The sequence below is a fragment of the Amia ocellicauda genome, chromosome 11 (genome assembly GCF_036373705.1).
Source record: "Amia ocellicauda isolate fAmiCal2 chromosome 11, fAmiCal2.hap1, whole genome shotgun sequence".
NCBI classification, from domain to species: domain Eukaryota; kingdom Metazoa; phylum Chordata; class Actinopteri; order Amiiformes; family Amiidae; genus Amia; species Amia ocellicauda.
In genome coordinates this window covers 3,588,450-3,600,655 of record NC_089860.1, presented here as the reverse complement: position 1 = coordinate 3,600,655, position 12,206 = coordinate 3,588,450, and the positions used below count along the sequence as shown (strand labels likewise).

General features: G+C 40.8%; 1 protein-coding gene across 1 annotated transcript in view; it reads right to left on the bottom strand.

Annotated features, from left to right (window-relative positions):
• Positions 1-12,206, bottom strand: part of rufy1 (RUN and FYVE domain containing 1) — a 38,726-nt gene that overhangs the window by 10,867 nt on the left and 15,653 nt on the right. Inside the window, exons 7-14 of the mRNA XM_066716389.1 lie at positions 12,063-12,128; positions 10,919-10,988; positions 4,809-4,910; positions 3,932-4,048; positions 3,652-3,819; positions 2,901-2,998; positions 2,231-2,350; positions 1,836-1,965 (exon numbers count right to left, since the gene is read on the bottom strand). Of these exons, the coding sequence (XP_066572486.1) occupies positions 1,836-1,965; positions 2,231-2,350; positions 2,901-2,998; positions 3,652-3,819; positions 3,932-4,048; positions 4,809-4,910; positions 10,919-10,988; positions 12,063-12,128 (871 nt within the window). The remainder of the gene's footprint in view (positions 1-1,835; positions 1,966-2,230; positions 2,351-2,900; positions 2,999-3,651; positions 3,820-3,931; positions 4,049-4,808; positions 4,911-10,918; positions 10,989-12,062; positions 12,129-12,206) is intronic.

The following is a 12,206-nucleotide window of genomic DNA, read 5'->3' as shown; positions in this document are numbered from 1 at the left end:
CAAGTACCAAGCCTTGACCTTGGAAGTGGTGTTGGTAGACCAGTAGGGGGCACTATTTCCTAGACCAGATATTTCCTAAACAAATGCCCTAGTACAGTGAAACTGTGCTGTAAATGCTGTCTTTCAGATGACAAAAAACAAGATCCTGGTCATTAAAAATGCCATGGCAGTTTGGGAATTAATTTTAGTGGCAGATGAATAGGGATGGGGATCGAGACCCGGTTCTATTAAGGACCCGGTTCCAAATTTCTCAAAACCCGAAGATCAATAAGGTCCAAGCTTATCGATACTGCTATTGAGACTAGTTGGTAATATAATGTAACGTTAACTTATGTCTCGAGAGACAAGAGTCATGTCATTTAAATCAAATCACTGGTGCACAAACATACATTGATTGATTGATTAAATTCAATTGAATTGCCTGCCAACCGCCTTTAAACTAAACGAAGAAGAATTTAATTGCGTCACGCACTTCATTTCTCATTTTGTTGCCTGCTAGGATGGCTGAACGTACTAAGCGGTCAAAGGCTTGGCTACATTTTAATAAAGCCAAAGATAAGGAGGAAGCGACATGTAATTTATGTTCGAAGGTAATTTCTTGCAAGGCGGGGACACTACAGCAATGATTAAGCACCTCAACCTTGTGCATCAGTTAAAGGGAAAATGCAGTACCTTCGACTGTCTTCGAGTCGCAATGGTGCCAACTCCGGCTGCCGTTGCAGGACAATCATCCTCCTCCACCCAAGGTATGCATGGTGAGCGCACCCCAACTTCGTAGCAAGTCTCCATCGGTGACAATAATAAGCCAATTCAGGGCTCTACAGTTTAACTATTTCACTCGCATATGCCCCTAAAATTAGATACGTGCGCGGACCGGAAAAATGATTTACGAGCACAGTGTGTGAAGAGCTGTCAAGATGAGCTTTCGATTCTTTTTCATTTTGTTGTGTAAAGCATAATACTTATTTTATTTATGTATATTATTTATTTTCTTTGTTGTTGGAAAAAACGTGTTTTGCTGCTGATATATTATTTTACTGTTCTCATAGTTATACGTTATGTTGAAATCAGAAATTAAAGACTCACAGTTTTTGCAATAATAGCAATAACAGTTCTGTTAAGAATTAATTGTCATCTCGTCTTTCCACCAAATAATAGAAAAGTATCGATATTGGTAGCGATAAAGACTCGGATCGTTAAGCAATCTCGAAAATGGTATCAATATCCAATAAAAATTAATGATCCCCATCCCTACAGATGAAGAGAGTCCTCTCCTAACTGTAAAGTCTCTCTCTGCTCCGCTTACTACAGAGCCCACTCTTTTTCCACCCGTGCCTCTAAATGGTGGAACAACCTTCCCACTGAGGTCAGCATTGCACAGTCCCTGACTATCTTCCAGTGATATCTGTTCAGACTTTACCTATAATACAACAGACTAATCTCCAGTGCTTCTCAGCACTCTTTCTCTTATGCACTCTCTTAAACTATCATTCCTTATGCTCCTGCATACTTATGTATTGTTCTTCTTTTGTTTTCCTTCAACTTCTCCTATGCCTTCCTCTCCCTTTAGCACATATCTAGGACTTAATTGTATTAAGTCTAAACTTCTTAGCTCATTTAACTATATGTATACTTTGTATTGATTGTATTACTGCACTTTGTAATGCTTTGAAGTGTTTCTTATGTAAACTGCTAATCACCCATGATAAGGGAATTAGCTAAGAAAAAAATAATAATCAGGCACTTTGGGATCCATACAGAAACAAGGTGCTATTTAAATGAGGCTTTTCATGTTTGTTAATGACCAGCCTGACAACATCAACCCCCCCACTGACCTTCTGCAGTCCCTCCAGCTGCTGCAGCTGTGTGCGGAGCTGGGTGCTGGTGTCCCGCTCTCTCTGCAGCTCCCTCTGCAGACCCTGCCGCTGCTCCTTCTCGCTCTTCAGCTCTGACTCCAGTCCAAGGCTGGAGGGAGAATAACAAGTGCACAGACCTGGTCAGAAGCAGTTATTATGTGTTCACCACCTTAATGTATCTTGCCGTGGATAAGGGCATCTGCCAAGAATAATAATAAAAAAGGATTCACCCCTGACTGGCAGTGTGAAACAGAAAAGGGGTTGTGAGAGGGTGTGAGAGAGGATAAAGTGTGAGTGTGCGCATTTTTGACTGGATTGAGCGAGTTTGTGTGTTGTGTGGGAGATGGGCAGTTAAAAATGTCTGGGTGTCCTACCGTAGTCTATCCAGGTCAGTGAGCTGCCTCTGCATGGCCTCCACTCTGCCATCCAGCTCCAGCTTCATGTCCCGCTCCTTCTCGCACGCCTCCCTCTGTGTCTGCTCGGAGCTCTGCAGTCTGCCAAAACACCCGGCACTGAACACAACACTGCACCCAGAAAGACTCCAACAGGAAGCAGGACTGGGAGGCTTGCACAAGCTCATTTTTAAAGCAACTCTGATTCCTTACTGGTTCTATATTATGTTTGTCATGCACACCTGCAGAAGTATATTTAGATAATTCTTCCCACAGACACAAACACTGTTTTCCAATGTATTACAAGACTTCTGGTCCAATAAACTGAATCAGGTTTACACAGAAAACATAATTGTGTCTTTAAATTAAAATAGTGATAATACAGTATGTTTCTGAACATAAATAAAATAAAAATAGATCATAAAATAATTACCGTCATGTGTAGTCTTATAATAAGAAGTCAAGAGTTGAGAAAAGAAACTTGTCTATACAACTCTTTTAATAAATCAGTATTCATGATCTTAATAACATGTTTTACCAGTATAATGTACTGATACTTGATCTTTTACATCAATTTGACTTGGAGATGTTAACACTGACAAGTAACATTGGCACCATTGATAGACTGGGTTTTGGTTTCCTTTCATGTTACCTTTCCTCCATCTGTTTCATAGCGGAGACCATCTGGTTCATCTTCTCCTCCAGCTGGGTCACCTCCTCCTCCTTCTTCTGCACAATGCTGTTGGCACTCTAGGGGTAAACACACACAGGGCTCTGAGCAGGCACTGCGGCCTCAAATCCACAGGCCTGCTTTAACTACTTGGATCCATGAAGTCAACCCACTACTTTTCCAGTTCCACAGCCATGGCTCCGTGCTTCTTTAGTACGGCTAAGGCTAAGTACGTGTATTGCAAAATATTTTGTTGTCAACAGCTCCTACACTAATCAGGGGATTTGATAAAACCTGAACCTGCAGACACCAAAGAAGCCACAGGGCGTCACTGGTGTGCTATGAACTAAGCTTTGCCCAGGTGATGGCACCCCAGCCAGTTGTATGCCGCCCCCTGTAAACTCCCGATTGAAGCTGTCAATAATAGAGCCGTGATTGGAGACCAGCTTGAAGCAGGCTCAGAGATCCGATTCTCATTATACTGAAGATAACCGATTCTCCAATTTCACATTCGGAACAAATATATATTTTTAATATATGATAGAAATGTGTGATAATTTTAATATGCTGAAATTAGCACCTTTTTGGAATATGTAAAATATATTAAATATATTAGACTGTAATCCATATATATTATTTTATATGTTGAAAATATATTGTAGAAATTAACCTCACCATACATTTTCAAACTATAAAATAAATATACGGATTAAAGACTAAATTCAGTGAGTACCTGCGCCTTGTTAAACATCTGCAGGTTGAGGGTCTTGACCTGGTCCAGCTGCTGCCTCAGGGCCACCAGGGTGTCCTGCTTGTCATGAGTGTCCTTCTCCAGTAGCCTCATGGCTACCTCCATCTCCTGCTTCAGCCCCACCTGCAGTTGCAGCTCTTTTTCCAGCTCCTGTACACACAGGCACAGACGCACGTTCATGAGTGTCAAATGGCCCAACTGCCCTGCTAGTTAGATCGATTGTGAACCCACTGTATTATTATTAGTGGCGTGTACAACTGACCTGGCGGATTCTCCTTTCCTCAGTGTAATGTTTCAGGACCTCATTGTACATCTCATCCAGGCCCTGCCGGGACTGTTTGTAGGTCTCCAGCTCCACTTCACTGTCCTGCTTGGTCACCTGAGAACAGAGAACTCCACTGAAAAAACTGCCCACTTCCACCTGACCTGCTCCATCTCATCCCTGTGCTGGGTTTCAAGGCCAGAGTTTTCAGGCAAAGTGAACTGTAATTGCAAATTCACTTCAGAACAGTAACTGAATCAGACTGTCTCACTTTAATACAAGTGGAAGTCACATTTCATTTTTTCTTTTCAATATAATGAAATTGTGCCACAATCATGCAAAAGTATTATTCAGTCTTCCAGTTGTTAATCCTGCTTACATGTTACAATAATTTAATGAAGAAAAAGTAGGAAATCACAGAAAACTATCTCCATCATGATTATTTATTAATGTGTTTCTGATTTAGCAGCAACTTTAAATACAGGTTTGTTCCAGACAGCATACAGCATGAGAAAGTAAGAATTTCAATAGGTAACCAAGATTGCAGCTGGAACAAAAACCATTAAGGGGTACTGCTTTGGCAGTAATGTGGAGTAGTGGTTAGGGCTCTGGACTCCTGAGCAAAGGGTCATGGATTCAATCCCAGGTGGAGGACAATACTGTTATACCCTTGAGCAATGTACTTTACCTAGATTACTCCAGTAAAAACCCACCAATAAATGGGTAATTGTATTTAAAAATAACCTGAAGAAATATAATATAATAATACTATTGGCCCAGGGTTGAAAACCCACTGATAAGGCGAAGATTGCTCCTGATGAAGAGCAAGTGTGAGCACAGGGCTGAAGCCTGGCAGGGGACTACTCGCATGGCTCACCTCCACCCTTCTCTCGCTGCTCTCTCTGATGGCGTCGTTCTCCTGTCTCAGCTGGTCCTGCTCCTGCCGCAGAGCATGAATCTGGTCTGTGGCTGCCGTCAACTGAAGCCGAAACACACACAGCATCACCTGACCTGACAGAGAGCTGACTGAAAAATAAGCTATTGCCTGGCTGAACGATGTTCCAATGGGGCAGAGACTGCCTGTGTCTTGACCAGTGTTTCTCAGACTTTTTAGGCTCATGGACTACTCAGCCGATGCTAAAATTTCCACTGAGAACCAAGCCCCCAGCCCTGGTGACAAAACGCATTCGCTTATCTCTAAATACCAGTACTACAAAATGATTAATATTACCAGAACATATTTTTTAACACAGCTATAAGGCTTTTTAGAGGGAGCATTTAGATCATATCCCACCATTAGTTCAATTGAAGAAAGCATAAACCCACTTTGAAAATTACATTCAGGTGTTAGAATATCATAGAAATAAGAAAGGTTTGGCAAAGAAAGGCATTTTATTCCTTCAGCATAATAAATCAATTTCTGTCATTCCAGTTCCCTGCCATTGTAAAAAAAAAAAAAAACAGAAAATCAGAAAATTCCTGTCTGTCTGTCTGTCTGGGACTACTATATGATGCTGATGGAGCCAGGCATATGTGTTAACATCAGATATAGCCATTACTTCCATGAATATCGAATCAAAGATTATATGGTGTGTGCAAAAAACAATCGGCTATATTACTACAATTTAATTAAAGATAAAGTAGAGTGGGACTGTGCAACGAAATGAATGTCAGACATTCTAAAGAGTCAGAGTCTTATTAGGGTGACTCAGTGAAAACAATGACCGCCGCTCTTCCTCCAATGGCAGCACTGTGGAGTAGTGATTAGGGCTCTGGACACATGACTGGAAGGTTTTGGGTTCAAATCCTGGGTGGGGCAGTGCTGTTGTACCCTTGAGCAAGGTACTTCACTTAGATTGCTCCAGTAAAATGCCCAGCTGTATAAATGGGTACAAATGTAAGTTGCCCTGGATAAGAGTGTCAGCTAAATGACAAAAATAATAAATAATAATAATAATTATAGTTTGTATATAAGTGAAACAAGAAGGCCAAATGAAAGAAAAATACATTATTAATATTATTTATTATTTGGCTGAAGTCCTCATCGAAGGCTTACAAGGCTTTCAAGAACTAAAACACAACGTGATCTATAATATTATACACCGATCAGCCATAACATTATGACCACTGACAGGTGAAGTGAATAACACTGATAATCTTGTTATCATGGCACCTGTCAGTGGGTGGGATATATTAGGCAGCAAGTGGACATTTTGTCCTCAAAGTTGATGTGTTAGAAGCAGGAAGAATGGGCAAGCGTAAGGATCTGAGCGACTTTGACGAGGGTCAAATTGTGATGGCTAGACAACTGGGTCAGAGCATCTCCAAAACTGGAGCTCTTGTGGGGTGTTCCCGGTCTGCAGTGGTCAGTAACTATCAAAAGTGGTCCAAGGAAGGAAAAGCGGTGAACCGGTGACAGGGTCATGGGCGGCCAAGGCTCATCGATGCACGTGGGGAGCGAAGGGTGGCCTATGTTGTCCAATCCAACACACAAGCTACTGTAGCTCAAATTGCTGAAAAAGCTAATGCCGGTTCTGATAGAAAGGTGTCAGAACACACAGTGCATCGCAGCCACAGACCAGTCAGGGTGCCCATGCTGACCCCTGTCCACTGCCGAAAGCGCCTACAATGGGTACGTGAGCATCAGAACTGGACCACGGAACAATGGAAGAAGGTGGTCTGGTCTGATGAATCACGAGTTCAAGGTGTTGACTTGGCCTCCAAATTCCCCAGATCTCAATCCAATCGAGCATCTGTGGGATGTGCTGGACAAACAAGTCCGATCCCTGGAGGCCCCAACTCGCAACTTACAGGACTTAAAGGATCTGCTGCTAACATCTTGGTGCCAGATACCACAGCACACCTTCAGAGGTCTAGTGGAGTCCATGCCTTGATGGGTCAGGGCTGTTTTGGGACCTACACAATATTAGGCAGGTGGTCATAATGTTGTGGCTGATATATACAACATTGTGGGGTTTCTAAGAATCGTAAGTTAAATTCAACTTCAGATTTGACTCTCAAAAATCATGGAATTGGACTCAGGCCATGGTGACTTGGACTCGGACTTAGACTATGGTGACTCGACTACAAGTCTGTTATTTTGTATTGTGGATTGCGGTTTGTTTTGTTGGCATATTTCCTTAATAACTTAACAACGAAAAATACATAAATACTGTTTACAAAAAATTCCGTTTAGCCCCTGTATAAATGTTTACATCCCTAATTTATTATTGGCACCCTTAGTACTTAGCAATGTAAACAAGCCAGACTTTGGGCATTCAAGACATAAAAAGGTTCGCCATCCCTGGTCTGGAGTGAATAGGATCTGCAAATGAGCATATGAGAGCAAGGGAGGTGGGGGGTTAAGAACATAAGAAAGTTTACAAACGAGAGGAGGCCATTCAACCCATCGTGCTCGTTTGGTGACCATTAATAAGTGATCCAAGGATCCTATCCAGTCTATTTTTAAATGTTCACAAATTAACTTCAACCACTGGGGAGTTTGTTCCAGATTGTAACAACTCTCTGTGTGAAAAAGTGTCTCCTGTTTTCTGTCTTGAATGCCTTGAAGCCCAATTTCCATTTGTGTCTCCGTATGTCCCTACAGATCTGGAAAGCTCCTCTGGTTTGATGTGGTCAATGTCTTTCATGATTTTGAAGACTTGAATCAAGTCCCAATGTAGTCTTCTCTGTTCCAGGGTGAAAAGGTTCAGTTCCCTCAGTCTCTCAGAGTAGGACATTCCCTAACCTTCCAATCTAAAATAAATCTAGTCTGAACTGCCTCTAGAGCAGCAAAATCTTTGTTGAAGTATGGAGCCCAGGGGCCAGTTGTACTAAAAAAGTCTTACTTTAAGTCTTAGCCTTAGTCTAAGTCCTGTGAAATTGGACTTGCGTAAGACCTCGCTATAAGACCGTTGCACGTGTGGAAATAAAGTTAGAAATTCCCCTCACAAATGGTTTACTTCATGTATACTTAAGAAAGATAAGGTTAAGTCAACAGCCAGGCCAGAAGGTAGTTTGACCCTTGTTTGTTACTTTCGATGAGCATCTTGGAGAAGATGACAAACAGTATGATTTCAGTGTCTGCTCCTTAATCCTTGTATTGACCCATGGACTCTATCCTTTAATAATATATTCTGCTTAGCAAGCTTTTAAGATAACAAAAGTAATTACTTATTAACTGTAACAAGATCTTTGTTTTCTGTCTATAAAAAGCTTGGACTTCTAACATGAAAGCAGAGCAGCTTTGGGATCTTCTTGATTCACTGCTGTTCTCCACGTCACGTGTAATAAAGGCATTGCAACGAACGTTCCAACCTGATTGAAAACTGATTGATCTTCCACACACGAAACAAAACCCCGCGGGTCCTGCGTTAGCCCTGGCTTACCTGATGTTGCTAAGCAGCAAAGTCTGGTCTTAGTATTTTTGTTAAGAACGGAAAAAAAAAATTGCTGCCTGTAAAGTAAAAAATACAAATTTCACCGAAGATGAAACACTTGCGATAGTTCAGCAACTAATCATAAGAAAATGGGTAAATCTGGGGGGAAATGCTGACAAAAATAAAGCCTGGATTGAAATAACGCAAAATGCAAATGCCATCAACACCGCCGTTGTGCGAACTGTAAATGTATTTTTAAATTCGTTTTTTAAAAGCACTTCATTTTACTTCACTTTTTATTTTATGTTCAAATACAGTACAATCAATAATATAAAGTGTATACTACGTTTTTACAAGTTCAACAAGTGGTTTTTATACATACAACTTGCTGACATCTACCTTTAATAACCACGTTGAGGGAGCGAACACTTCCTGCTGTCACTCATTACATTTCTTAACCCATACATCAACCAGTTCATAATCCATCTACAGTGGGGGGAAAAAAGTATTTGATCCCCTGCTGATTTTGTAAGTTTGCCCACTGACAAAGAAATGTTCAGTCTATAATTTTAATGGTAGGTGTATTTTAACAGTGAGAGACAGAATAACAACAAAAAACTACAGAAAAACGCATTTCAAAAAAGTTATACATTGATTTGCATGTTAATGAGGGAAATAAGTATTTGACCCCTTCGACTTAGTATTGGTGGCAAAACCCTTGTTGGCAATCACAGAGGTCAGATGTTTCTTGTAGTTGGCCACCAGATTTGCACACATCTCAGGAGGGATTTTGTTCCACTCCTCTTTGCAGATCCTCTCCAAGTCATTAAGGTTTCGAGGCTGACGTTTGGCAACTCGAACCTTCAGCTCCCTCCACAGATTTTCTATGGGATTAAGGTCTGGAGACTGGCTAGGCCACTCCAGGACCTTAATGTGCTTCTTCTTGAGCCACTCCTTTGTTGCCTTGGCTGTGTGTTTTGGGTCATTGTCATGATGGAATACCCATCCACGACCCACTTTCAATGCCCTGGCTGAGTTGGGTTCTCACCCAAGATTTGACGGTACATGGCCCTGTCCATCGTCCCTTTGATGCGGTGCAATTGTCCTGTCCCCTTAGCAGAAAAACACCCCCAAAGCATAATGTTTCCACCACCATGTTTGACGGTGAGTTGAGTTGATGCCAAAGAGCTTGATTTTGGTCTCGTCTGACCACAACACTTTCACCCAGTTCTCCTCTGAATTATTCAGATGTTCATTGGCAAACTTCAGACGGGCCTGTATATGTGCTTTCTTGAGCAGGGGGACCTTGCGGGCACTGTAGGATTTCAGTCCTTCACGGCATAGTGTGTTACCAATTGTTTTCTTGGTGACTATGGTCCCAGCTGCCTTGAGATCATTAACAAGATCCTCCCGTGTAGTTCTGGGCTGATTCCTCACCGTTCTCATGATCATTGAAACTCCACGAGGTGAGATCTTGCATGGAGCCCCAGACCGAGGGAGACTGACAGTTATTTTGTGTTTCTTCCATTTGCGAATAATCGCACCAACTGTTGTCACCTTCTCACCAAGCTGCTTGGCGATGGTCTTGTAGCCCATTCCAGCCTTGTGTAGGTCTACAGTCTTGTCCCTGACATACTTGGACAGCTCTTTGGTCTTGGCCATGGTGGAGAGTTTGGAATGTGATTGACTGATTGCTTCCGTGGACAGGTGTCTTTTATACAGGTAACGAGCTGAGATTAGGAGCACTCCCTTTAAGAGAGTGCTCCTAATCTCACCTCGTTACCTGTATAAAAGACACCTGGGAACCAGAAATCTTGCTGATTGATAGGGGATCAAATACTTACTTCCCTCATTAACATGCAAATCAATGTATAACTTTTTTGAAATGCGTTTTTCTGGATTTTTTTGTTGTTATTCTGTCTCTCACTGTTAAAATACACCTACCATTAAAATTATAGACTGATCATTTCTTTGTCAGTGGGCAAACGTACAAAATCAGCAGGGGATCAAATACTTTTTTCCCCTCACTGTATTTACATTACCCGGAATGCATACAGCTTCCAATCTGAGGATCAGTCTTTGGTGTGGAACCTTGTCAAAAGCTTTCTGAAAATCTAAGTATATCATATCATATGCTTTCACGTGATCTACAGCTGCAGTTGCATGTTCAAAGAACTCTAATACATTAGTAAGATATGATCTGCCTCGTCTAAACCCATGTTGACTATCACCAAGAATATGGTTTTCATTGAGATCCTCCTCAATTTTTTCCAAGATGTTACAGTTAATGCAGGTGATACGGAGATGGTTGAAGTAGTGAATTAAAGCGGGGGGGTTCTTGGTGGCAAACAAGAGTTGGGGGTGGTAGCGATCAAGAAGGGGGGGCGGATTGAGAGCAGGGGTGCTTGTGTTTTAATATTGATTTTTTTGGGGGTATTTTTTTCCAGACCAACTGGCATCCTAACACTTTGGCTGACCATCTCCTACAGCTTTTCACAAGTAATCGGGTGGGTTGAAAAACTAAGGTTCAATACAAATAAGGCTCCTCAAATTTTTGTTATTCCATAGACCAGCCGCAATCTTATGAGAAAGAACATTACAGACCAACCTCCTCTATGAGTTTGGAGTTAGTCTTCTCCAATGAATCCATCTTGGCTTGAAGATCTGTTACTGTGCAGCTGCAGAGGAAGAGACTCCAGGTTTAGTGATCTGATAAACTGCCGTAAGGAATCGCAAGCATTTTAAACCCCCCTCACAGAGTAGTGCAGCAGATTCCCTAAAAATCTGTGGAAGATGCCTTAAATTAGTCAAATGGATATTAATTGTAAATGTTAAGATTTAAAATAATTATAATTTATTTCTTAGCAGACGCCCTTACCCGGGGCAAGTTGTAAAAGATACATACATACAAATAAAATACAAAATATACACATTTCACAAAAAGTAATACAAGAAGAGCAAGAAATTATTATATAAAATATTAGTTATAAACAAGTAAATGAACAAAGTGAGAGTACACATAATGGTGCACGATTCTATAAAAGGGTAGCAAAGTAAAAGCATAAATGGGGTAATCAATCAATCCTACATGGGGTCAAAATAGGCTTACCAATGCCAGAGATGCCTTTATGATCCAGGCAATAAATTATAAATATTAAAATCTGATCTCTGCAAACATAAGTCAGACATGTTCAATATGTCTTTGTTGCATCACCTACATTATTTTAGATCAATATGAATATTCTAACAATTTATTGGGGGTGGGGGGTGGAGTGAATGTATGCATATAAATATGCTTGCATAAAACAGGAAATTATAATATAATATATAAATATACAATTATATAGATCTAATGGGTTAAAGGTCTTACACTTATATTAAATACTTTATGAAGAATATCAAGGTAGACCTAAGAGTTAGCTTATTTGTATTAGCTTGGTGCAATCTCTCAGTCAAAGTCTCCAAAATGAAAAATATCTAAGAAATAATGTAACCAAATGGTTACAACCCAGTCCTTCAAATTAAACTTTTTAGCAGCCGTCAGTCCCACACACAAAAGTTGTTTTGACTGGGGACTACACACAAATTATCTCCGAGCAGAAGCAAACCAGGACAGAGGCACCTCTAGGTTAAGAGTTATAGTTACATATTGCAAAAGACCTTGGATAGAAGGACATTCCCAAAATATATGAAAATAGGTGATGAATGTACTCAATAAATAATAAAATCCACTGGATTCTTGAGAGGCTTACCTCAGGTGTCTATTTAGCTCCTCAATATAGTGCTTCTGATCCAGAATGGCAGTAATTTTTCCATCACTGAAAGAGACAAAGATGACTATGTTTGTAATATATACACACAAACACATACGCACATTAATATATATAATCATTTTG